Source organism: Eriocheir sinensis, chromosome 58 (assembly GCF_024679095.1).
Source record: "Eriocheir sinensis breed Jianghai 21 chromosome 58, ASM2467909v1, whole genome shotgun sequence".
NCBI classification, from domain to species: Eukaryota; Metazoa; Arthropoda; class Malacostraca; order Decapoda; family Varunidae; genus Eriocheir; species Eriocheir sinensis.
Window position 1 is genome coordinate 9,433,830 of NC_066566.1, and position 27,772 is coordinate 9,461,601.

The 27,772-nt window shown below is 38.9% G+C and overlaps 1 protein-coding gene across 5 annotated transcripts; it reads right to left on the reverse strand.

Annotated features, from left to right (window-relative positions):
* On the reverse strand, positions 1 to 27,614 carry LOC126985141 (guanylate kinase-like). Of its 5 annotated transcripts, XM_050839704.1 has the most exons (6): positions 27,405 to 27,614; positions 20,727 to 20,779; positions 16,695 to 16,766; positions 16,206 to 16,397; positions 13,574 to 13,725; positions 1 to 4,915 (listed from the first exon to the last, which is right to left on the reverse strand). In XM_050839704.1, the coding sequence occupies exons 2-6, from the start codon at positions 20,758 to 20,760 to the stop codon at positions 4,700 to 4,702; spliced, it is 666 nt and encodes a 221-aa protein (XP_050695661.1). In that variant the 5' UTR covers positions 20,761 to 20,779; positions 27,405 to 27,614; the 3' UTR covers positions 1 to 4,699. The 5 variants fall into 5 exon arrangements, with proteins under 5 accessions (XP_050695661.1, XP_050695662.1, XP_050695660.1 ...); XM_050839705.1 differs by lacking the exon at positions 20,727 to 20,779; XM_050839703.1 differs by lacking the exons at positions 20,727 to 20,779; positions 27,405 to 27,614 and adding an exon at positions 18,488 to 18,730.
* Positions 27,615 to 27,772: the final 158 nt, after the last annotated feature.

Here is a 27,772-nt window from a genome sequence, read left to right on the forward strand (position 1 = left end):
TGCTTGTAATTAGTGATAATTTCTTTTTGTAAAGTTCAACAAACATCATTGCAGAGCAGTGCGGTGAATACTGTCGTAACTTTTCACATGCACCGTACATTCACTTGGACTTAAAATGCTACTTGTAGTAGAGCACGTAAATAAGCAGGTCTTCCTAGCTGTCATAAGTACAGTCCCAAAATATTTCTACAGCAAATGAGAAAATTACCATTCTGCAGCTATTTTAGTTTCCTAATTAAATATGTCACTCTAAATATGATCTGGATTAATATAATTAGCATACTGCAAATTTACAAGTCATTATATAGTCCTTAAATGTACTTTAACTAATCTCCAATCATAATTCATCACATACCATAAACATTACTAATGCATGTAGGTCAACATGTTTCATCCATGGTCTATTCTTGACCAGGCAGCATGTTTGAAGTAAAATTATTGATTCTGTTGATTAAACCATGCAATAAGAGGCCATAAATACATGTGCATTGTTCATTTATAAGTGGTCAACAAAGGTGTACCCAGTTCTGTGCTATAGTCCATCGACTTTTAACTTGAGCCCTGTGGCTTGGGCCGGAGAAACCTCCATTCTTTACAGATCTAGCGATGACCTGCTCATGGCGATCTGTCTCACTGTTAGTCTGTACATTATCTATTTATGGAATATATATATATATATATATATATATATATATATATATATATATATATATATATATATATATATATATATATATATATATATATATATATATATATATATATATATATATATATATATATATATATATATATATATATATATATATATATATATATATATATATATATACTCATAATACGACTGCATGGTGTTATGAATGGCTTGGAATTAGAGGGAAAGACAACGATTGAGTCACACCCAAGGGTTCAAGTTAAAATCGATAGACTATAACTGTCACTTCAACATGATTCACCTTAAATTCTTGCAATTTCAACTGAGCTTCACTTATTTTAATTTAAGTTAGCCTGACCTTCATTAAGTATATAGATTTTCATGCTACTAGAGTCTGTTTGATTAGGAAATTACAGGCAACCACACCCCTTCCTGTTTTTGCAATTCTGATTGGCCAAGTGGCAGCCAATCACCATGCTGGAAACTGTTTGACTCATCCTTGACTCAAGAAGCCCTTTCTCCAGCATAATGGTTGTAGTTTTCTAATGATATCTGGAATACTATGAGGCATACACATATTTTCTTAGCAACATTGATATCCTTAGGTGATTACTTATAACATTCATTCAATAAAAGGTAAAGTCAGGGACATACACTATAGCTGTGCATGGCCGCAGTGCTCATCTCCATCGCACTGGCCCTTGAGCCTGTGGTGGGAGGGAGCCTATCACCTCGAGACACAGGGCCAATGTGACAACTGGGTTACCACAGTTTACCTTCCCCAGGTTCCCCCATCCTATAACAAGATGATCAATTATTTTTTTCACATAGATTCTTGTGTGATGAATAATGAAAATATTTCATACAATAAAAAAAATTAAAAATTACTTAGTTATTATTTTTATCTCATCATAGTCTTTGACACTTAAGTTACTAGAAATGTTCAATGATAAAATTGCACTAAGTTCATATTTCATAGTAATTTTGAGGTGCATTAAATTTTTTTTGTACATTCTAAGTGATGCTGCAAGAGTGAGTAGTGATTAGCTGCCACTTGACCAATCAGAATCAAAAGAAGAAAATGGGGCACGGCCACCTGTAATTTCCTAATTATAGACTATATCATTGTAGCCATAACTAGTCATCTTCAACAGGGTTAGGGTGAAGGCATGACTAAAACAAAATAAATAAATAAAACAACATTAACATTTTCATGTGTTTGATGTGTGTGTTCATGCTATCACTAACCAATTTCAAGTAGAAATGCACTTTAATTTGGCAACCAATCAAAAGCTGAAACTTTCAGTCAAAATGCTGCAAATTTCATAAAGCTCTTTAAAACTATTCATAGAAACTGCATATGTGAAAGGCTATGCTCCTTGGTGGCTGTGGCTGTTGAGGTATGAAACTATGACTGCACAGCTAAATGCAAAATTATAAAAGTTTACACATAAAATTTCACAGTAGGTACTTCATTAAAATTTACAAGATAAAATACCCTGAGACATGATTTTATAAAGCACTGGAATTTGTATGATACTAAAATTGGCATTGCATATCCAATGTAGAAGATTGGGGTTATGACTGGCCCCTCTCCTCAACTATTTTTTGCCCCAATAAACTTGTCAGTGATCACATGGAACATGTTTCTCACAATGTACAGAGATGAGTGCATGGTACATGAGTTTATTGTGGTTATAAATGAGTAAAGTATAAAGATTGAAAACTTGCAGCATGTCTAGTATTGAGTTGTTTCCAGGTACAGGATTATACCTTGAAGACTTGCAGGACATCAAGTGCTGTGTTATTTCCAATGCTGGGCACCAAATCATTAACTAATGTTGTTAACATTTTTGCTAAAACTTAACGATTTTATTATTATTAACGATCAATACATTCATGCTTCGTCACAGTATTTGTAAATCGTTAATGTTCAAATAATGAAGCAGAGTTGGAGATCTGCCACAGACTTGAGAAACACAAGTCCCACCATAGTCTGATGGAGGAATTCGGCTGTTCATCCTCCACTAATAGTAGGAGTTTTGGCAATTCTATAGGAGTAAGTCTCAAAAAGAAACATCAAAACGGGTTATCCAGCAGGAGCTTCCCCCGTTTGTGCTGGATGGATGAGGTTCTACTGTATATTAATATAATGACGTATTTTTTTCATTAACATTAACGTTAACATTAACATTCTTGATGGATTAACGAAGCTAACGGCATTGACGTTAACATTTAAGTTAATAATATAATGGTTAACGACATTAAGATTCTGATTAATGATGCCCACCACTGGTTATTTCTAGGTATACGACTTTGCCCATAATGTTGGCCAGTTATCCATAAAATACTAGGATCAAATTTTACATAAAAATTATTGAAAATTATAGATTGTTTTGTCAAAAATATGAAATTAACTTTTATATGTGATTGACAGTTAGGCTGGATTCACATGAGCCACATTTTAGTGATCAGTGGCCACCACAAAAAGTGGCCACCATAAAAAATGGTCACCACAAAAAATGGTGAGTAGGTGCACTATGCACACGAGCCACTCAGTGGCGGCCACTAATGAGGTCAGTACATGGCGTTATGTATCTCGTAGAGATAGCAGCTGTCTGTGTTCTCTTGGTGCAGATGGAGCGCAAAATCCGCAGACGAAAGTAATGGGTTCACCCCATAATTAGCAACAGACTACTGCGTGTAGCATTCCACACATTATTTACAGAGCTTAAAGAGCACCCTGATAAATTTTTTGACTACTTCAGGAAGTCACATGACAGCTTTGATCATCTTGTGACAGTAACTGGTCCATGTATAACACTGCAGGACACCAACATGAGGACGTGTGTGCCGGTAGAAGAGAGACTTGCGGTAATCTTAATGTAAGGCTGAACATGAAGAATATAAAGTCACATTAGATGTAATTTATTGACATAATTTATCAGTCTTTGCGGTTACATAACATTTCCACTTTCTACTTCTTGATAAATAAAACTACCACATTTAGTAATGAATCCATACCATAATCAATTAATATGCAAAACTGTGAAACAAAATGAAACATTAATTCTGAAAGCATATAAGAGCGTATCCATCGCATCCTGAACACAAGTTATGCATGTAGGTCATACTTATACATCATTATGACATTTCATAAAGGTCAGTGTCAAGACAGAGGGAAAGCGGCGGGTGGCAGGGTAGTGGCAACCAATAGTGGCTCGTGTGCACGCTGCCATTTGAAACAACGGTATCTATCGCTGGCCACAGTGGCGTGGTCGGAAAAATGGACCCGCCCGCCACAACTCGTCACTGTTTTGTGGCGACCACAAAAAAAATGTGTCCCGTGTGCATGCAGCCATAGAGATGTGTGTGTTTTATTTTTACCATTATTTTGTGGCGGCCACTAACCACTAAAAAGTGGCTCGTGTGAATCCAGCCTTACTCGAGGTTATACGGTAGATATGCAGCCCTCCCCTAGAAATGTGTACCAGGCCTTACTCTTATGATGGGTTATTATATTCATTATGAAGTGTGATAAAGGATAATAAATGACTATGCTGATGTTGGATAAATAAATAAATAAAAATTGTGTAAAAAACTCCCCCTGAAGATAATAAGCTTGAAAATAGAGGTGCATCTTTTATACACACACACACACACACACAAACACACACACACACAAAAAAAAAAAAAAGCATGTGTGTGTGTGTGTGTGTGTCAAAAGACATGAAATTGCTTTCTAAAACCTGAAACAATTCCCTCAAGCTTTTAATATGTTAAGTTAGCTCTAGGGATTATTTTCTAAAAACAGAGAATTATAAGAGAACAAGAGTTTCAGAATGAGAATCGTGAAATATAAATAAATATAAAAATGAGCTCTCTACTTCACTCTGATCATTCAACAGTAAATGGAATGGAGACACTACAATGAAACTGAATGCTTTCTTTGCCTATCTAGATAAATCAACAGGCAATAGTGCTAAATACTCACACCGCTAAGTCATACTACCTTAACAATAATTAAATGTACATGGACTTATTTCATTGAGATTTGCTGGCCTTTTTCATCTCTTCAATGGTTGGCTGGATAAACTCCCGCAGCTCTTGGTAGGCTCGATCCAGGTCATCATTAATGATAACTCTGTCAAAATTACTTTCCTGTTCCCCATACACCATCTCCTCTTTGGCCGTGTCGAGACGTCGCTTCAGACTCTCTTCTGTCTCTGTGCCTCGCCCAAGCAATCTTTCTCGCAGGTGCTGACAATTATGAGCAAATTTTTAAGGTCTTTACTTATTCTTTTATTAGTGAATCAATATTTACAAAACTGTCGTATCAACAACAGCTGTATCAACATAATGTAAATTAGCAGCAACCCATGACACTGTAAAGCAAAGTCAACCAAGTTTAGATCATTCTTATATAACACAAAAAGAGAATGAAATGGTTAAGGAAAGACAGTCTAACCCATGTGCTCCAGTACGTCCATTTATGTCCAAACACATTTAGTGTCACTGTGTTGGTACAGCCAGTATTGTCCAATCCACACAACTCCAAATTTGAGTAAATTGATGACATGTGGCAATCCACCATACATGACCCATGTCTAACATATTGTCAGTTGAGTTTATCATCTCTGTCTCTCTCTCTGCAAGTGTGTGTGTGGTGGTAAAGAAGGCTAAAAATCTAATGCACGATGGATATGGCTGTACAATTCTTCCTTATTCCTGGGGAGCATTAGGGCTGAATGCCAGCCATCTTAAGTAGGTTTATTTTGTAACCAAAACCACCCAGCAACAATGATATTTGAGTGAAAACAAAAACACTTGCGGCTGTATAGTTATGAGAGAAGCACGCTATTGTACATTCCATGGTGTTTTCTTAGTCTCATATTTGGTTTATATTTACCTGTTTCTCAGCCACTCATAGCTTCAAGTTAGCTGAAGCAGATGGGTTAATAGCAGAAATGCTGATATATTACAGAGATGTAGTTGTGGGGTGGATGCTGTGGATTTGTAATCTAGCATGAGAACAGGGTGAAGTGCCAAAAGACAGGAAAAGTCATCACTGTGCCACAAAACATAAAAAAAGAAGTAGGGATGATTGAAACAACTATAGAGGAATAAGCTTACTCAGTGGACCAGAAAATCTGATGGTTGAGTTTCAACTGAAAGGATAATGCAAATAACCAATAGAAATGTAGGTGATGACCAAAGTGAATTTATGAAAAGAGGGATGTGTGGGCCAGGTCTTTGCCCCAAAAATGATAATTGAAATAACCTAAAGAAGAATAGGAAGCTGTATGCAGCTTTCCATGGCCCTGAGAAGGCTCATGACAAGGTTGACAAGGTGAGTTTGTGAGATGTCCAGAGAATATATGAAATAGGAGGGTGTCTACTTAGGGAGATCAGGACTTCTTAAAAGAAAATGAGTGCCTCTGTGTGAGTGAATGGGGAATTGAGTGAGTTTTGGTGTTGCTGTGGTTGTGGGTGTGAGACAGAGGTGTGTGATGTCATTATGGCTTTTCAACATCAACAAGGATTGTTGTATGAGAGAAATGAAAAAGTGGAAAATTTAGGTCCAAGGCTGAAAATGAGATACAGAGCAGTCCTATTTGCAGATAATAATGTGTTGTTGGGATACTGGATGGATACTGCAGAGGACTGTAATTAACTTGGAATGGTGCATAGGAGCAGCAAGCTGAAAGTAAACACAGACAAGAATAAGGGTATTTGAAAAGGCAAGATTGAAGACCACTGATTTTTAAGGCCATATATAGTCTGGGCTGAGTATGACAGTGTGTACCAAAGAGAAGATGGAGAAAGTGACTAAACTTAAATATTTAAGAATGGTTCTCTTTAAGTACTATAACAAGGAGGGAGGGGTAAAGGAGAGCAGTGAAGGGTAGACAGTACTATACAAAAAAAAACTTTATCTTAAATGCCAGATATAATATCCTAATTCTGTGGTTATGACATCCTTGGGGGAATTGAAGAAAACTGACACTAACCTTCACACTTCAATGAAATTTTTCAACATCAAAAAAAGTGATTTTTTTTAAATGATGACTATTTTTCATACAAATATATCAATCATCATCACCGTAAGAAAGGTCCACAATACAAACAGTGACTTGAGGATCAATCTGAGGACTGGTTGTGGTGTTTGTAAAAAGGCATATTAGTGCAGGGTTGCTGAACCATTTCGTTACCCAAAATTTTGAGGGGTTGGTCTATACACGTTAGACTTAGGCTGAATGAAGGCCTCAGAAGCAGCACATGTAAGGTAACTGTGTACTTACTCTGTGCCTCTTTCCTGCACTACACAATATTCAACTTTATTACTTTGCCTCTTTAGTTTTACTTGTGCTTAATATGTCACCACTAATTATAGTCAGTGTCACGAAACATAGCGCAGAAAATCTTTAAGGGAGAAACTTGCAGACTTGGCATCATTGCTTGGGTGATGGTCTCTCACACTTATTGGCCTATTCTCAACTTGCTTTACTGTGCAATTTTGTCTCCTTGCTATCTTAGAATCCAGGGATACCAAGAGTAAAATAAGTTTGCAGCTAGACTACAGACTACAGCAACTAAACCTACTTTCCCACTCTATACTACCTCTCTACATTAGCACTGATATTATCTGAATGTAGTTATCTTTATAATTAATGCTCTTCCTTATTGCCATTTATACCTCCAAATAATGAAATTACACCTCAGAATTGATGACAGAAGCACAAGCTTAGCATCCCTCAATGCAAATCTGCAGGGCTAGGTTCGAATCACAGCTTGGGTAGTCGGTTTGCAGCCCACCAACTGTTCCTCTTTCCTTTCAGGATGGTTAATAAATGGGTACCTGGGGAAGGTAAACTGTGGTAACCCATATGTTACCTTACTTTTATGATAAAAAAGTACAAAATGTTTTTGCCTTAGGCCATTGTTTACATTATGACAATGTGCCATCACCACACACTATGACTAAGTCAGGACAAAAAAAATATCAAGAAATCTTACAATAGATGAGTTAACAAAGGACAGTGTGGACTGTAGACTGGCACTTTGTAGTAATATTTATAGTAGGAGGGAAAATCCAGCCTCCACAGGACTTCCAAATATCAAGCTTTCTGCTTCAGGGGGTGAGTGTTCTACATTTACATGTAGTTCCGACTCATACTTAGTAATGTTGTGAATGTTATTCAGGCTTATCTCTAACAGTCTGAGAAGACACACCTTTATAAATAATGATGTTAGCAAATTGATTTTTATCAGTACAGGTTGAGAATCCTTTATCTGAAATTCCAAAATCCGAAAACCTCCAAAATCTCAGGTTTTTTTTATTCTGACATGACATTTTTTCCCCCCTCCCCCCCCCACCCCCCCACAGATGGGGACACGGGCTATTTGGAGGCTGTCAGGGTCAAGCGCTTACGTCCCTCTGAGAAGGGACCACAGACCCTTGCCAGGTGACGACTCATGCAGAGGAGGGGAGGATGCCGATAGACTGACTATCGGCTGACATCAACCTAGCCGACCAAGTCAGTCTTTCGACAAGGACTGGCATGTCTCTTTGAACAAGTCGAAGACCTGAGCGTGGGTTCCCTTTGTTCGCCGCAAGACGAGAGTGCTCAAAGCGAAAAACAACGACAAGAGTCTCAGTTACAGTTGCCACCTTGAGCTAAAAAAATAAGGAACACAGCATCCCATTCTCCAATACAGAACGAATCCATATTTTAACGAACAGGTAGGAACCCTAAAATTTCTCAAGCCTGCCGTGACTGACAGCCGCTGTCGGGTGCTGGTGAAGGCAGGAGAAAGGGGGAGGGACATAACAATGCATATTTTACACGTATTTCAGGATGACCCTTGGCAAACATAATTCTATGGACTGGTTTTGTGGTTCACCAAAAAATGCACTCACTACAGTTTTAAAATACTGAGTTTTATCTGCTTAACCATTCAGACAGCCAAACACAGAACAAATGGCATATGTAAAGTTAGGTTTGGTTAGTTTAAATTCATTCGGCATGCAGTGTGGGGTGGCAGAAGTACGTAACGCAGCGCAGGATGGGACGTGGCGGTAGCGGGTCGGTGTTGCGAGAAATGCCTCCTCGTAAAGGTAAGTCGCTCTGCTGCTCAATATGCATACACATTGGGGGAACACATAGCAGGAAAAACATTAATTTACCTGGTTTTGTTCTAGTTTGTCCACTTGTCATATTTGTGAGCAGTGAGTGAAATATAGAAACAGTAGGCAAGTTGAACCTCTCTGCGAACTATTTTGGGGCTGCAGCGGTGGGTGCACAACAGGCAATTGAAAAGTCAATCATTTAGTGATTTCCAGAGAAAAAATACTATCGCCATAATAAACAGCATTACATTTTGTCCAGAAATAAGCAGTCAGCATCTCGAAAGTAGTAGGCTACCCTCTCATGAATAATACGTGGGTCGGTGTTGCGAGAAATACCTCCTTGTAGAAATAAGTCGTTCTGTTGCTTAATATGCATACACACTGGGGGAATACATAGCAGGAAAATATTAATTTGCCTGGTTTTGTTCTAGCTTGTCCACTTGTGATATTCGTGAGGGGTTAGTGAAATATAGAAACAGTAAGCAAGTTATTTTGCAGCTGCGGCGGCGGCCAGTGGTGAGCGCACAACAGGTAATTGAAAAGTCAATCATTTAGTGATCTGGAGAATAATACCATCTCAATAATAAACAGCATCATATTTAGTCCAGAAATAAGCAGTCAGCATCTCAAAATTCGTAGGCTACCCTCTCGTGAATAATACCCTACTTTGGTTTTCATTTTATTTAGATTCAAAGAAAAATATTCCAAAATCCGCAACACTCACCTCTTGGTCCCAGGAATTTCGGATAAGGGATTCTCAACCTGTATAATCTGGTATCTTGAAAATGGATCAAGGTTTTAGTTGAAATATAAAGCCAATTTGCTGCATGTTGGAACAAGCTCAGAATGGACCAATGAAGCATTTTCCCTGCAATGCTACCAAGGCTGAGTATACTACTCTAGCTTATTTTCCTGCGCCAGGTACTGTGGCACAGAGTACAGAAGCCCCCCGCCATTCACGGCGTCACTGTTCACGGATTCACTTATATGCGGGTAGGGTATTTGCGACACCCCCTGCCGAACGCAGATGAAAACTCGCGTATACGCAGTCTGTAGCGCCCAGCTCGAACAATCCACATATTATTTAGGTAAAGTAGAAAAGTTATTCTGAGTAGAGATGTATCAGACATCCGCATCCGCATCCCGGAACTTGACAGGCAACATTTATCACCTCCACCAGCTGCTGTTGCACCTCCTGTGGCTCGGCACGGGCAACAGCCGTGCTGGTGCTGAGATGAGGCAAGATGAGGTGCCATGCGTGCGGGGGCAGGGAGGTTAACTAGACGTGTACTCGTCAGTGGGACTGGGAACCCACCGCACCGCTGCCACATTCCGCCCAAAAAACACCCAAATATTTACTTTCCCCGGCACCGCGAAATCAACAAAAATATTATTAGGCACACATATTAATGCAATAATTAGCGGTGACCAACCACTTTCAAAGATCTCTCTCTCTCTCTCTCTCTCTCTCTCTCTCTCTCTCTCTCTCTCTCTCTCTCTCTCTCTCTCTCTCTCAATAGTTTCTTTATACATCGAATATATATTCCGAATGACTATAGCCATTATTGGCGTCTCACTTGCAGCAAAATGGCGTCCGCTGATCTTCCTGACGATATTTACTAGCTGTTCTGGCGGCAAAATGGCGTCCGCTGATCTTCCTGACGATATTTACTAGCTGTTCTGGCGGCAAAATGGCGTCCGCTGATCTTCCTGACAACGTTTAAACATGCATCACTAGCTGTTCTGGCTGACGAGCTCCTTGCAACAGAGGATGAAAAGGAAGCTGCAGTGGTTATGGCGGCACAGAGAGGTGAAATACAATGGGAGCACTTATATGTGTTTGTTTGGGCCACCATATTTGCTGATGATGTCATCACAACACGGAGGCGCTCCACCTCTCCAAACTGAGTTGCAGCGGGCGGTCCGAGTTGGCAACTCATGCTGCGGCGTCATGCGTTTGAGAGGAACCGGGGCGGTCCAGGCGACCTGAGTCACTCTCTCAAACGCACCCCAGTGGAGTTTATACAGCCCTTTTTAGTTTATCATGGCCTCCAAGCGTTCCTCCACGTCACGTGAGTGTTAAATTATTTCAATCCATATTTAATTTGTGATTTATGTGTATGTAAAACTATATAACAATGCTTAGAAATGACTTAGAAATCCATTTTTTTTATTCGATCGAGATGGTAGAACGAAACCCTATTTTCCATATTTGATTATAGTCCCATCGATCGCGGATTTGCGGATCGTGGGAATCTCGCGGAACTAAATACCTGTGAATGGCGGGGGAATTCTGTACAGCAATTTAGTAGTGCTAAACAGGCCTGTGGTTGTTATTAGGTTTGTCACCTCTGCTTAGGCTCTGAGACAGTGAATGTAAACATGACTTCCACTCTCACATACACTTTACCCAAGAGAAGTAAAATATTTGATATCATCATACCAGACACGGTAGTTATCACAAACCAGTAAATATAGAGAAGGCAAGTAATGCAAAATTTTAGAAGCGTAAATCATCATGTGACGAAGGAGAGGTGGTGACTACACAAGTTTTTCCCATGAAACCAACAAAAGAAGCAGATTAAAGGTAAAACCTTATCAAAGACTGTTATTTAGCAAGGGGTTAATAATATCAACCCCCTTGTAAGTGGGGAGTGTAATAATGGAATAACATTACTGGGACTGCTATCTCCCTGTAGCTCTAGATTAGGGTCATCTTATGCAGAATCTAAATATTTTAAATGAAACTTTGGGGGTCATCTTATACAAAAGGTATGCTGGAAAGGGTTAGAAAGGAAAGAAGGGTGAACATGATGGGAAAGAAAAGAATAGGAAACAGAATTATCCTCACAACCCTTGTCATAGTCACATGGAGGTACTGATCCTCTCAGCTTTTTCCCATTATTTTTCAAAATCATTAGTAAAATCCTAGCTCACAAACTGTCTGTGATTTTCAGTTCTAATTTGACAAGGCTGCTTTCTTGTCTGTTGATGTACTGCTAATGTAACTCCTATCCCTAAGAAACCAGCTTCAGTTTTACCAGAAGAATACAGACCCATCTCTATTACTAATATTCTATCAAAAGTCTCTGTGCATTTGTTGATCAAACGACTCACTAAATATTTCAATGAACACTGTTTTACTACCAAACCAGTTTGGTTTTAAGGAATGGCACAGGCACTTGCGATGCTCTTTTAGTGTTGGTACATGACCTTCAGGCTTCTCTTGATGTTGGACATGAATCTCGGCTTGTATATCCCTGGATTTTAGTTCAGCCTTTGATATGGTGAATCACAAAGCCTTGTTCTTTAAACTGAAAAATTCTGGTGTAGGTGGGCACGTGCCACCCTAGATGTAATTTATAAGTTTTAACTGACAGGAAAAATTCATTGTTGATGGTGGTTCTTTAGGTGATTTTATGTCTGTGAAGTCTAGTGTTCCTCACGGCAGTGTCTTGGGGACTTTGTTATTCATTTTATTTACTAGTGATATATGGAGTAGCATATCCTCTAAAATGTTAGCGTATGCTGATGCACATCACTATATACTTTCATCTCCCCAAAAAATAGTGTATCAACAACAAAGGTTTTGGCAGAGGATGTTTCAAGAATTTGTTATTGGTGCATTGAGTGGAGGATGAAGTTGAATCCTCTGAAAACCCAAGATCTCACTATTGGCAGATCCAGGTCTTCTCCTATCCCCCCTGATATTGTTCTTAGCAATTCTCAGATAAAAACCTGTGAGTCTGAAAATATTAGGCATGATTTTAGACACTAACCGTTGAGTCTCACTTGCAGTCTGTTGCTTTATCAGTCTCAGAAAACTGGTCATCTTCACATGTGCCAAAAGATCTTTTCTAATGACAGCATGGTATCTAATTCCTTTTCATTTTTATTGCCACATCTTGAGTACTGCTCCCCAGTTTTTATCTTTGTTGCAGACTCCCACTTGAAGCTCTTGGACCAGGCTTTTAATCAGGTCAAGATTTTGCTCCCTGATTTAGATATCAATCTCAGCATCGCCACATTGTTGGCTCTCTTACTCTGTTGTATGAGATTTTTAATAATCATAACCATCCTTTATATCCAAAACTTCCAACACCTTTTCTACAATCTTGCTTCACTAGGTTTTGTACAAATAAAAATGATTTGGCATTTTCAGCTATACACTTTAATACTACTCAATTTTTTAAAAGCTTTGTTCCATGTATAATGAAATTGTGGAATGTCTTCCAAATGATGTTGTTAAAAGCCAAATGTTGGCAATTATTTAGGAGTAGAGTTAATAGCTTACTATTAAGGCAACTTGCTCTCTCCTAAGAGTATGCTCATCCCCATTTGGGGGCGTGATTGAGTATATGTTCCTTGAACTCTCAACAGGGGATGACATTTTTGGCCTATAATATGACCTATGATAATCACAAATACGTGCAGTGGGAATGAGTTACATAGGAGGAGCCTGTGTCTCACGATGGGATAAAAAAGTAATGAAAATGTTTATGAGACTTTAAGTGTGGAAAGGGTGGTGCATTGTGTAGGGGTTGAGTGGATGAAGCAAGATACTTGCAGGTAGTGCAAAGAAGAAGCTGTCAGACAATGGACAGAATGTGTAGAGAATGAATGATTGAGCAAGGAAAACTGGAGACTTCTGCAATGGCTATACCCTTGAAGGAAGTTTCTGTGAGAGGACAGGGCATTGGAAACAGAGATACAAAGACTGAACAAATGTATATTTTACACATAGCAGTCTACCACTAGGCTAACTGAATCAAGAAATTGTTACATACCTCAAGAGATGGTGGCCTGATGAAGATATACTGAGCTTGCAGGTCTGTCTTTTTGACTTGTTTAACGCCCTGCAAATCTATATCCAGTATGCAAATCTTCCCATTACTCAAAACATCCTTTACTGCCTTCTTGCTAGTTCCATATAAGTTGCCTGGAAAAATTTGTCGTCTGAGGGAGCTGTTATATATAATTCTTTAATTTATTTCACTACTAAAATTGATAGCTTTCAAGAATGAATTGGTCTGTTTGTAGTAGGGTGTAGATACCAGATAGCACCTTTATCTTTAATTTTAGCAAGGAAAATATATGCTATAGTGGACAATGTTAAAGTGCTTATGCAGGATGATGTTTATAAAATTCTTTTTATGATCATAAAATTGCAGAAAATGCTGTAAAATAATTTTGAATGTTTTTCTATAAATACACTATGTATATACATCAGTGAAAGGAATTTAATGATCTTTTATGACTATTTACGTATTTCTTGATATGCCTTAATTTGAATATGCCAAACATTCACCAGCAAATACATAGAGGGAAAACAAAGATTTCTGTCCTCAAATTTCTGCCTCCAGTACTATATCTTCTCTGGGACAGCAAAACCAAAGCAACATCAGTCTGCAGAGCACATATACAATGATCCCTCGTCTATCGTGGGGGTTAGGTTCCAGAACCCCCCGTGATAGGCAAAAATCCGCGAAGTAGCGACCTAATGTTTATTTTATTATTTATATATATTTTAAGGCTTATAAACCCTTCCCACATTCTTATAAACCTTTCATACACTCTTATTGACCTTTCCCACACTCTTATAAACACTTCCTATACAGGAGGTCCTTGGGTTACGACAGTTTCGACCTACGACGTTCCGTCGTTACGACGCGGTCCCAATAAATTATTCTATAACTCTTGTTTCAACTTCTAACATTTGCTTCGTCAATACAAACTTCGCACAGGAACTAGTTTGTTGAGCGGGCCAGAAGAATATTTATTGACAGGACAGGACAGGATGGTGTCTGAGAAAACGGCCATTTTCTCAAAACACAAGTTTTTGGTATTTGAAGAAACACTCCTTCCTTAGTTTCTACCCTATGATAAAAGCAATAGTACTGTATCAAACAAAAGCTAAGGAAAAGACAAATGTTTCGTCCATAAAACATTAATGATATCTCTTTTCGTAGTCATGATTTTATATATTTTTTCTCTCCGCAACAAGATGAAAAAAATTCTTTGAGGTATATATATATATTTTTTTTTTCATGAAAATGATGATACATAGTCCAAATGTTTTATGGATGAACTGGAGCTATGAGTATAAATATTTTGTGGACCAGCAGTCAAAGGCGTACTACCAAAAATAAAGGAGGAATTTCATAGAATGATTAGAATCATGATGTTTTTCCGAAGATAAAAATTGTTTTCTCAAAAACTCTTCTTCCAAATTTCATCAAACTTTCAGGTTCTTAAAATTTCAATATAACAATAATAGGTATAGGTAAAACATTCGGAGGAGCCGAAAAAAAGTTCACATTCAGGAGTAACAGGCGGAGGGTCCCCTTAATCACAATATTACGCCACAACAACAATAAATGTGCTTTTTGGGTACTTGAGATGACATTCATTACCGATGACTTGTGCAGTTACGATTTTGAGGTGAAAGTCAGAGCGCTTGACAGTAGATGATGACTTTTTTGTTAGCTACAATGCGAGTTATATTGATGTAGTTTTTTAGCATACATACCCTCATATGTGGTATATCATGAGGTTTTGAGTATATTATGCACATATACACAAGGGGAATCATGCATATAATGCATGTAGGTGACAGTGGCATAGATTACAATCAAACCATGCCATATATTTATTGTATTGCAGCAATTATAATATTTAACTAAATCTTTTAGTCTACAGTACCCTCTCGAGTTTTGCGCTATCTGAGTTTCACGATCATCGAGTTTCACACTTAGTCCTGAATTTTCACCATCCCAACTTTCACGCATTACTGCCCCGAGTTTCGCGCTGCTTTGACATGTACGGGTCACGTCTACCTATCATCGGTGTCACAGTGGCTGTTTTCATCCAACCATTGGGGCTACAGTGAGCACACTGGCTACACTGCTTATTGCGCTTCAAATTTTTAAACTGCGGTCCATGCAGCTGTGGCAATGAGGGGACAGATCGGGTTGTCCGTATATATATGGGGATGGCACTGAAGGGGTTAAGAGTTACTATCAGCACAGATTTAACATAACAGTCTGAGATCAATGATTTTTAGGTGGGTTGAGTAAACTTGTAAAAGGATAATATCAAGGGTCCTTTGCTCTGCTGCTCATATATACTTGGAGAATAACCATTTGCATAATGAGGGTTTTATCGTATAGGCTACATGATAAAAAGTTTTATTATGCCCAAATATGCACAAATTTATTATATGGACATGTCTATAATATTATCTTATATTTTTATGGCAATGTCAAATTCTCTTAGGAAATAGACATTGAAGATAGCTGTCACTCCTCTGCCCAAGGAAGTTTGGAAAAAATATTTTAGTGTTAATAGGCATCGATTTCTATAATGCCCCACTGCCAACAGACCAATTCAAAAAACGATATTTCTACAGCTTTTAATTACCTGAGTACTTGGCATGCTCAATGAATTCCTGGTTAGATATTGCTTTTTCCATTTCCTCCCAGGCGACAAAGTAGTAGTGTTTGCCATGCTCCTCCCCTAAACGAGGGGAACGAGTGGTATGGGAGACAGAGAACCCAAAATATGGACCAAACTCATCCACAAGTTTCTTCATCAGGGTTGATTTACCAGCACCTGTAGATCATGTATTTTAGTTCAAGTTGAACATTATAAAACTTGAATAAATTTATATATATTATACAGGAAATAGAACATACTGGTAAACATTTCAGTGGGTATTTTGTCATTCAAAATTTTTAAATATTTTCCAATTTTCTTGTCACCATGCATTTAACTTTTCACAGAAACAATTTTGACCTTCCATTAGGTGAAATGAAGGTTAAGTTTTTAACCAGTTTAGTATGTTCTTTTCATGACTTTGCTTTCTGTGCAGCACAGTAGCCACACAATTTAAAGGTTAGGATATTATACCTGATGGTCCACACAGCACAAGGGGTCGGGGGATCATCTTGACGGAGTGCAACAGCCGGATACCAAGTGTACCTGTCAACATAAACATCAGTACCATAAATTTTGATGGTCAAAGTAAACCCATATATATTTCAGATTTTCAAAGGGTCAGTCAATTTAGGAGATTCATCTTAAGTTTTATACCACAATTGCTGGCTTAAAAAATGCACCCCATTTTCAAGTGCTATATATAAATATAATAAATATGTATAAATATATATAATATATAAATAAATAAATCATATCCTGACCTTGACCAATTATATTACGGTGTTTCTTTGGTTGTTTCAGGACTTGCAGTACATGTCTACCTATACTACTGGACCAGAACCATACTGTAATATACACCATACAACATACACATATACCGTACTGTAACTACACCATGTGGAAGGTGACCTTCTTGCTCTGGAGGTTTGATTATCACTGGCAAGTGGTGCTTGGGCTGGTACCCAAGACCAAGGCTTAGAAGAGGGAGTGTGTGGTTAGATCTCATACCACCACTGGAATATACTGTATTGATTACCAATTTTAGTACAACCTTTACTATTACCACACAAACATGAAACCCTGGAGTTGGCAACTCCCTTAATAATGTCACTTACAAAAAAGGATTGTGATATCCACAAATGCAGGAACTCAAGACAGTGTGAAGCCCTCCAGGTGCAGTCTACGGTGTCTTACCTGCACTAAGTGAAGGCTACCTGCTGAATGATCCCCTTCTGCCCAACACTGAGTTACCTTACCACTCTCCATCCCCTCTCTCTCCCTCACTCCCTCCCCTACCCAAACTACTCAGCCATAATTGATTAGATGGTCACTCATCCATCAATAACAGGGATGATGAGATGAAAAGCAATAAGAAGGACGCAATCACAAGCATCAAAGAAAATCATATTGCTAATAGTTCCTTCAGTAAAACACTCAAAGACAACACCCAAGTAAATAATAGGCATACTCATGCAACACAAGGCAAATATTAAATGCAATATAATAAAGGCAAAAATCTCATCAAGGGATGACTACGTGCATGTTGGCCAGACTAATTTGTCCCAGGAGATCAATAAGCAATATTGGGATCTCTCCTTTTAATGGCTTCTGTCCAAGAGGAGATCCATCCCTGAAATCAATAGATACCTATCAGGCACTTCCTTCTGCCATCCTTGCATGGAACCACCATTCCTATAACTTTAAATGTCATTCATTTTACAGTTGTAAATTTCACAGAAAATAAATTACACCACCTCATAACTTTGATGAAAGGAATAGCAGAGAAAAAAAAGAGAGAGAGAGAGAGAGAGAGAGAGAGAGAGAGAGAGAGAGAGAGAGAGAGAGAGAGAGAGAGAGAGAGAGAGAGAGAGAGAGAGAGAGAGAGAGAGAGAGAGAGAGAGAGAGAGAGAGAGAGAGAGAGAGAGAGAGAGAGAGAGAGAGAGAGAATTTTTTTTTAATTGTGCCACACTTTTTGTCATTGAATTCCATTTCCCATTTTTTTTTATTCCATTCATACATCTCATTTAAATCTTTCTGCAGTTTGTTACAGTCATCCTCATCTCTTATTTTTCTAAGCAGTTTGGCATCATGTGCAGACATACTCATGCAATTCTTTACTTTTTTCTGGCATATCATTTATATATATATATATATATATATATATATATATATATATATATATATATATATATATATATATATATATATATATATATATATATATATATATATATATATATATTAAAAACATTAGAGGCACTAACATTGATCCCTGTGGAACTCCACTTGTGACCATTCTCCATTCCGATATCTCATCTTTCAACACAGCTTTCATTTCTCCGTTTGTCAGTTAGTTTTTCATCCATTCTGTCATTTTCTCCCAGATCCTCCTCTTTTTTCTAATTTCCACAGCACAGCAGTCTCTGATGTGGAACTTTATCAAATGTCTTTTTTGGGTCCAAAAATACAGTAAAACCCCGATTATCCGAAAGCGGATTATCCGAAAAACCGGATTATCCAAAATTGATCTGGATAATGCAATTAAATTTTTTTTTTCTGTACTAAAACGTTATAAAACATCAAAAATAAATAAAAGTAACTACATATGTACTATATTAACACATTTAAAATTGATAAGAACAGTTAAAATGAATATGCTTTCTAATACGTATTGCCAAAATAGCTTGTAACGAATAGATCAATGTATTAGACAAAAAACATTAAACAAACTCTCAACAACACCACGTCCGCTTCCCCAGCAAGGACGTAGGTGCGTAATGAACAAACTACTGCACGACTACTCTCACACCGTACTCTCAAGACAACGACACAAACACGCCTCCCCTCTCCACTCCATGCCACATTCCCCTTCCAACATACGAGTTGCGCGATAATATGAGTCATCATACTGTGTCTCCACCTGCACGATGCATCAAGGTCACACTTGCAAGCTTGCACAACCATTCACAATCGCACTCTGCAACATTCACAATTCAGATCTGCAACGCTCACAAGTATCAACATACACTGGTCCAGACAAGGAGACACACAGACAAACATACAATAAAACATTTACATCACATGTTTTAAGCGTACTACTTTGTTTAGCGTAGCGTGTGTTTGTTTGGTTTCATTGTTTACATCGTCAGTCGGCGGCAGTCGCGTCACACACTTCACACTGGGCAGTCGCATCACGTTCTACCTGTGCTTCGACCTCACAAAATGGCGGCCATAAATCCGGATTATCCGAAAAATCGGCTTATCCGAAAGAGGCTTCCCCCCTTCCATTTCGGATAATCGGGGTTTTACTGTATGTAGTTACTCCTCCGCTAACTTTAAGTCCACTAAAAAATTCATACAGGTTTGTTTTTGTCCGTTGTAGGCAGACACAGCCCCAGTGGAGCCACATGGTGCAATAATTTCAGGGCTTCCACTTTTGGGTAAATTATGCCTTAAAGTGGGGTAATAGGACAATTATTAGGGAAACTTTTTGGTATTTTTGGGTAATGCATCTTCCATTTCCAACGCGTTGAAAAAAGGTAGCTGTTTGCGGTAGGCGTTAGCTTTCACTAATTTCTTTACCAGTTTTGCTGTTTAGCATAAGCGATGCTAACATTTTAGGTTTAGTTGGTGGATTACCAAATAGCAAAGCCAACTTTTCAGTTAGCGGTGCCCACCACTGAACACTAGTATATGGCACTGTCAATATCTATGCAGGCAGATAGAGATCTGAACCTTTAAGTCACTTGTGCTCCCTGTCTTACAGTATGGCTGAGAGACATGGACACTGAATAGTGACTTGGACAGGCGTGTCGATGCCTTTGGTACCAAGTGCCATCACAGTATCAAGGGGTATCGATGACTACTTCGTGAAACTAAATCAAGTGTGGCTACCAGTTCCCCCATTGAACACCAACTCCGGCTACATGGACACATGGCAAGCTTCCCAGATGTTGATCCTGTTCATAGGATTGTTTCAGTACAAGACAACCATGCATGGAGGCCAAGGGAATGGCCATATAACTCAAGGTTGGGGCAAGTCGATCAATCCTGGGAGGGATTTAGCACGATAAGGGCAGCTGAGTTGACTGTCAGGGGTGGAGTCAGCAGGTGAGTGAAGTGAAGTGCCCCCTGGCACATGCTCCCCTTCAGTTAGTTAGTGATAAGGAAATCATTAAAAAGAAATGTGCTAAAAGGAGGGTCCACTGTATCTGTAGGTCTCCTATTTAATATGCAAAATATAGAATTTCCAATAACTATGAATGCTTTAGTTCTGTGCAAAGTCGTAAAAATTTAATTCATAGTTAATTGAAATAAAAAATGCAATGGTTAATTATGGCACACCACATTCATCCTAGTGTGTTAGTTCCAAAACACACTTCTGTTCTTAAATAAAATTATGAGTAGCTTTACTAATGAAGCGCCTCAAAACATAAATAAAGAGTTCCATGTCCACCAGAGTATGATCTCCTTTACCCACTTTTAGATAAGTAAAGCACTTACTCTTAACATTCCAAAGAAGTGAAGCCATGTGCATTCTCAGCCTGGGTATTATACTGCAAAGAAATGGAAGGGTTACCTCACAATTCTACTGCCAGTACAGTCATACCTCTGTTTACGAGTTTAATTTGTTCTGGAATTTTGCTCACAAACCAAAACGAATTTCTCCATATCCCCCCAAAATATTAACAAAATCATTTTACATTTTATATTATACAGAATAAAGGTAATTTTACTAACAAGTAGCAATAATAAATAATATAGTGCAATAATTTAAATATAAATAATGTTGTATAATATATATAAATAATATAGTAATAATATGGTGCTGAAAACACAAAGATCACATGCTAGAGCACACTGCACACTGGGCATTTTACTCCAACCGCTGGAGCTAGGAGCAACCGCAATTGTCTGTACGCCCAACCGGGAACGAGTTGTTGGTTTGGGTTAATACTCCTGTCCTCTTGTCTTTGAAGCCAAAATTGTATCCACAACCGTTTCTTCCTTCCATTTAACCTTTTCTTTAAGTGTGGGACGGGACACGACTATCCCCTCAGGCGCAGTCAGGCAGCCCAATGGGGGGTCTCTTTTAACCTCTGTATCTCAAAAACTATTCATCACAACTAAAAACCAAAAACACCATTGGAAGGAGGAGGCCCAGATCTATAGGAGTCGGTTACGTATGCTTCTCCTGCGAACGTATATGCACGTTCAGGGAGTGATGAATGTGAACACTTACGTCAGTGCGTGCGGGATGATCAGCCATACTGAGGAAACTGCGGACATCTTTCCTTGAGATTCTGGCAAGGTTGTATTGCCAACTGTAATATTTACAACTATTTGGTCAAAGAATCAGTCAGGTGATAGGTGAAGCTATGCAAAAATGCTGCTATATTGGGTATGAACATCCACCAGTTACTTGTCCGTAGATTTGCCACGCTGGGCTGATATGATTTTCTACCAAATTTAGTGGAAAACCCACTCAATTGGCAATCTTGTGTTATGAAAAATAGTGTTGGAACACTTTCATACGCGGGAGATTTGAGTGCGGCTGGAGCTCGCAGCAAGCGTTTAGCGCCACCAGCATATACGCCTAACGCTCGCTGCAAGCATTTAGCAATGAAAGGGTTAACTGTAGCAACAAGTCCATAATTTGAGAAACAACAGCACAACCCATAACAGCTCTTACTTTTGTAAACGGCGCCATGTGGATATAGGGCGACTGGTTTGTTTACATTGAGGCTATGGGCAACCGACCTTGGTCGTGTGTGACGTATACCCAGAAAAGTTGGAGTTGTCGATTGCACCTACCACCAACACTGTTGGAGAAAAAAGGCCCAGTGTGACACCAGCTTGAGACACTATTCCCACTTTTTCCGCTCTGAGCGCTCTCGTCTTGCAGTGAACAAAGGGAACCCACGTTCAAATCTTCGAGCTGTACAAACAGGATGCTCATACACCAAGTCACTGCTCGTAAACCGAGGCATTTTTATTTTAGTGATACCTTTTGCTCGTAACTCAAAATGCTCGTCAACTAAGGCACTCGTAAACCGAGGTATTACTGTACTTTAATAAACTCGCAGTTCCACACACATCAAGAGTTCTGTGTTCTTTTCTATGCAATTAATGTTTTACATTATTACTGTACTTTAATAAACTCGCAGTTCCACACACATCAAGAGTTCTGTGTTCTTTTCTATGCAATTAATGTTTTACATATGTCATAAAACAAAGAGACTGAGACCTTGATTTATTCCTATAGATTTGAGTAATAAATCAAAGCACAATATTTGAGTCAACTCCATAAATACCTTGAAATAACTTTGCCTAGGAAGGGGTAAAGACGCTACCGGGTCACACACGGTTTTATGTCATATTATAACATTTTTATTTTGCTTCTACATGCCAGTGTTGGATATATCACCCTTAGTAGAATTAAAACAAAATTAAAAGTCTAAAAAATTGCAAATATTTTCTGGATGGGAGGGCTCACATGTAAGTTGATTCTATTATTCTATTATTGCATCTATTATTGCATCCTGCCTCTCCCTCTCTTGAGTAATCCCAACCCCACCACAGGCATGCAGAGCTGTTCTCACATTTTCTTATGCACTCACAAGAAGGAGGGTCCATCAATTTTTTTCCCATGCTCTGGATTATTTTTTCACCTAGTGATGTCTTTACTTAAACTAGCTGTCAGTCTTGCAAAGATAATAGTGAGCCTGAGACCTTTGGTATGGGTGTAAGGGTGCTTTACCATCCTAGTGATAAGTTTCATCATGGATAGCAGTGATGTGGGTAATGGTAGCAATGTTATTGAAGACTTCATGCTTTTATGTAGGGTGACAATATTGAGGGTAAGAGTGCAGATGATGGTACTGGCTGTGACCAAAGTGCTGGTGTAAGTGATGATAAAGGAGGTGCAGCAGGTGATCAAGCTACACAACACAGTCATGGTGGTGAGAAGAGAATAGGGTGTCATGTGTTTGTGGTGGCAACCAAAGTTCAGATGAGGTTGAAGGCCATGTTTGCCACCCTCATGACATGACCAAGTAGTGAATGATGAGAAGACAGGATGAATAAGTGTCACTGACTAATGAACGCAACAAACTGGCGGCAGTTATTGTTGGCAGCAGCGATGCAGCGTTCAACACTTTCTTCTTTGACTCTCCAGGAAGCCAAAAATACAGTTAAACCCTGACTATCTGGCCCCCAGGGATCTGGAGACCCCAAGTATCTGGTAAAAATCTAGCCAGTCAAAAATAATAGATCAAAGAAAACTGATAAAATTCATGAAAATCCAACCACCTTAAGATATGAAATACCCACACTGAGCAGCTGTTTACTTTTGTTTTCCACCACCATGTCAGCAGTGCCACACATCCACCTTATAGAGTCCCCTTCCTCAACACAATCTACCTCCACACACACACACACACACACACACTCTCTCTCTCTCTCTCTCTCTCTCTCTCTCTCTCTCTCTCTCTCTCTCTCTCTCTCTCTCTCTCTCTCTCTCTTTTTTTTGTGCTGCTGTTCAGGGCACCACCTAGGCATATGTAATAATATAAAAGGCCTTGTAGCCTCCTAACCAACTACAGTAGCATGTAACAGCACCACACTACCCACTACTCCACGATGGGCCCAAAATGCCTTTACTAAACACTGACACAACTGAATCTATTGTGTCAGGGTTCAGTAAAGGCATTCTGGGCCCAGTGTGGAGTAATGGGCAGTGTAGTTGTGTTATAGGTTACTACAGTTAATTAGGAGGCTACATAATATTACACATGCCTTGCTGGTGCCCTGAGGAGTGCCACAAAAAAAAAGAGCGAAAACGAGCGAAAAAGAGAGAGAGAGAGAGAGAGAGAGCGTCGTCTGATGCCCGCCACACCCAGCCACAGCCATAGTGAACTCAGCAAACCCAAGTGCAGTTCTAAATGAGTGAAAAGGGATGCAGACTAGGCTATATTAAACACATTTTGTGTTTCTTACATATTATTACCAAGACAATAATGATTGACAGTAAGATCGACAGAGACACAACAATAAAAGTAAATGTATGGTATGAATTTACACACAGAAATAGTATATATATTTAGTTATTACTATAGATTTTACACAGTTGTGCATGTACGTAGTCAAAGAGACAATCATCACTACAGCAAGAATAATACAGCATCAGAGTGGTGCACAAGGTGAGGGAGGTTGGCGGCTGGGCGAAAGGACGCACCATAGTGCACTCCATAACCATCCCCCCCAGAGGCAAAAATAAGCTGATATGAGTGTTATTATACCTTTTTCCCTTAGTTTTACATAATTTCCAATAGGCGCACCTGACATTACCGAATGTGGGGTACAAACTTGGCGGAGGGACTGTTTTTTGGGCGCCATTAAAGGTGATGGCTAAAGAGTAGCTTAGCCAGATATTTTGTTTTTATTTATTAATGATCCATGAGACATCCTAGAGGTAAAGCAAAGTATGTGCTTATCTTTGTATTCATTCATACACACACTGGTAATATTTCTGTGGAGTCTGATTCACTTATTAGAGTGAAATTCTATATTGTGATAAACAGTCACAAATATGTGTCACCAGTAAAAATGAAACTAGTAATTTAAGTTTTGCCACCATGAAATATACACAAATAGATAAATATGAAAGCTCACGAAGTCACAATAAGTGACATCACCTGCTTTGCGCAGTAAAAGTATGCTATTTGTGGTATCTGACACCCGCAAAATGGCGTACATGCTGGCTCGGGCCTGTGGGCTACAGCCTCAATGTTGCCAGATTGTAATACTCAGCCAATTATATTTCCCGACTTCCTACCCCAAAACTGTCTTCTGGGCTCCAATAACGAAACTAATTTATAGTTATCATTATAAGAGTTAGATCCTGATGTTTCTTGGCAATAGTTAGGCGTCAGAAACCGGTACATACTGTGCTCTGAGTACAATGACCTGGCAACGGTGGCTATATGTATTTTCATATTATTGTTCTCTTGTTTATTCAATGTTCTGTTCAAGAAAAAAAATACCCATAATTTTAGTTAGTTTTTGGTTATAAGGATACTTTACGAAACACAATTATAACACTACCTTCTACTAGTTAGGAAACGTACTGAATCCTGGATCGGCTACGGAATGTCAGGTGCGCCTATTGATTTATGCAATAAAGAAAATTCAATAGGGGCTCAGGATTCAGGTGAAAAAAAAAATGCTGAAAATAGCACAGGGCTGTACAGGTTAAGTGATGGTCTTATTGTACCATAGCCATTTATTGCTCAGTGCTTTGGTATGTACATACATACATACTCAGTGGCAGGAGGTGAATCTCGGAGTGTATACTAACTGTGGAAGAATGTTTGCTCGAATGAAATTTTAAGGGGATCGTTGGGAATATACCCCAAGTATCCAGAATTTCCCCTTATCCATCACCACTAAATCCCAGAGGTTGCCAGTTACTAGGAGTTTTACTGTATAATATTAATTTACCCATCACCACATTTACATTAATAATAAAGTACACAAATCTATAATGTTTGAAATAATTTCCAGTCCATTTGGGTCTGGTAAAAAAAAAATATATATTTTTATATTTTTTTGTGTGTGTGTGTTAGCCTAAAGCACCGGTAGGCTTTCTTCATGGGTGTGGTGGTCGGCCCCAGCCCGTCATGGCACAGGAAAGTGTTTTTATGGTGCCATATATTCTTGGCTCATGCTGCCCCCGGAGCTCATTCTTGATTCACTTGGATGGTTACCTCTAGAGTTCGGGTTGATGGGTGGTCTTCAGGACAGCATGTGGATAGTTTTAGGCCACTTGGCGGTGACTGAAAAATCCCAGGTGGTAATGGTGGATTCGAACCTGTATCATCCAGAATGCAGTGAATGCAGGGTCTGCACGCTAACCACTCAGGCACCGCCTCCCCAAAATATTTTGAGGTATCATTTCATTAGAGGCCACTCAAAAGATGCAAATATTCTGACCCTTACTCTGATTACTTATATACTACTATCCTGTGACATCTGACATGTATGAAACCTCTCATAAATTGAAAGTACCGTAAATCAATTATCATAATATAGTAATGATGTGTCATGTGTGGATGTGTAAACTGACAGTGCCACAGGTGGGATTTTGGTTCCTTTTTATCTGTAATTATATCTGTGCTCATGTTTATGTTGTTAGTTATTTTTATTATACTATTATATATTGAGGGATTTTTTTTATCAAGGTGAGGTGAGGTTAGGCTGGATTAGATTAGTTTTCATATTAAAATTATAAACAGACAAAACAGCCGAGACTGCCATCACAGCTCACACTACCCTCCTGTGCTCCTCCCGCTTGTCCTCACATTCTTCTGCCAGTGGTTAATGTAAGCATCACATTAAATTCATATTTTAGCATCTCCATACATGAAATTAGTTATTTCTGATAGGCTTTGATGTACTGTATGGAAGATGGTTGTTAGATCTCGTAAATCATCATTTTTACTATGTGGGGGGGAGGCATAAAATAAATAGCAACATGCGAGGGGAATGATAATTTCCTGAAAAAGCACATGAAAATATGTTAGAAAATTTTAGTCTTGCCCGTGAAATCTTTGAGTGACCTCTAACGGACATTTAACCACTTCGCACTGCGTCACTGTTGTCGCTGGCAGTGATGGAGGCTATGCTAATCTCCAAAATTCACCAAATTAATCTTTACCCTGATGATTTTAAGTTTTTTGGTAATTTTAACTCTCATAACCATCAAAGAATATATTTCTCTGTGTTTCCCACATGCAGGAGGGTGAGGGGGAAAATGAACCACTTCTGGTGAAAATAAAGGTCACTCATGGAAAACACGTCACAACCCATCTGAAAAACCTTGTCATCATGGCGAAACGCATACTGGTCTTAGTCTTCGATAATACCACATCCTAATACCACAATATTTCAGCATTAAAATCTGGCAACAGCATTACGCCGCATTTACCTCGCTGCCACGTGTGCATTATTCTAGAGCAACGAACCCCCACCAATAACACTACACGACGGCAAACAAGGAATAGCTCACTGTGTGATGACTTGCGGACATGACGGGTGGAACAAGGAAGGTAAATCAATATTATTTCAAGCCATTGTTACCGTCTGTACGGCAGGGACCAAACATGATGATGCTGTTCTCACCCGTTAGATTCCAGTTATTTCCAAGAGCAGCTCCTTTGCGTTTCCACTACTGACGATACCTCGATCTCTTTCTTTTAATTTGACGTTCCTCACGTTACTAGATACTCTTATTTTCCTGTTTCTTCTTCGGACGTCACAAATGTGCCCTACCGACGGTTTGTTTACGTGCCTCCGCTGGCCGCCCGCTCGCCTGCCCGGCTTGTAAGAGGACTCGGCTTCGGGGTTCTCTTATACAACTAACATATGAGGTGATTGAAAAAGAAAAAAAAATCTCCAATTCATCTGATACTTATAGAATATTATATATTGATGATGTTATCAAGGAGAAGCGCCAGTCGCTGAGCCGAGAAAGAAAATTATCCTAATTA

Excerpts from the sequence above, each read along its gene's own strand:
- LOC126985141 (XM_050839703.1), bottom strand. The coding sequence starts at position 18,539 with ATGAGATATCGGAATGGAGAATGGTCACAAGTGGAGTTCCACAGGGAT. Across the intron at positions 13,726-16,205 it reads TGAGCATGCCAAGTACTCAG|GCAACTTATATGGAACTAGC; the intron begins GTAATTAAAAGC and ends AAATTTTTCCAG. Across the intron at positions 4,916-13,573 it reads TCAGGCCACCATCTCTTGAG|CACCTGCGAGAAAGATTGCT; the intron begins GTATGTAACAAT and ends CATAATTGTCAG.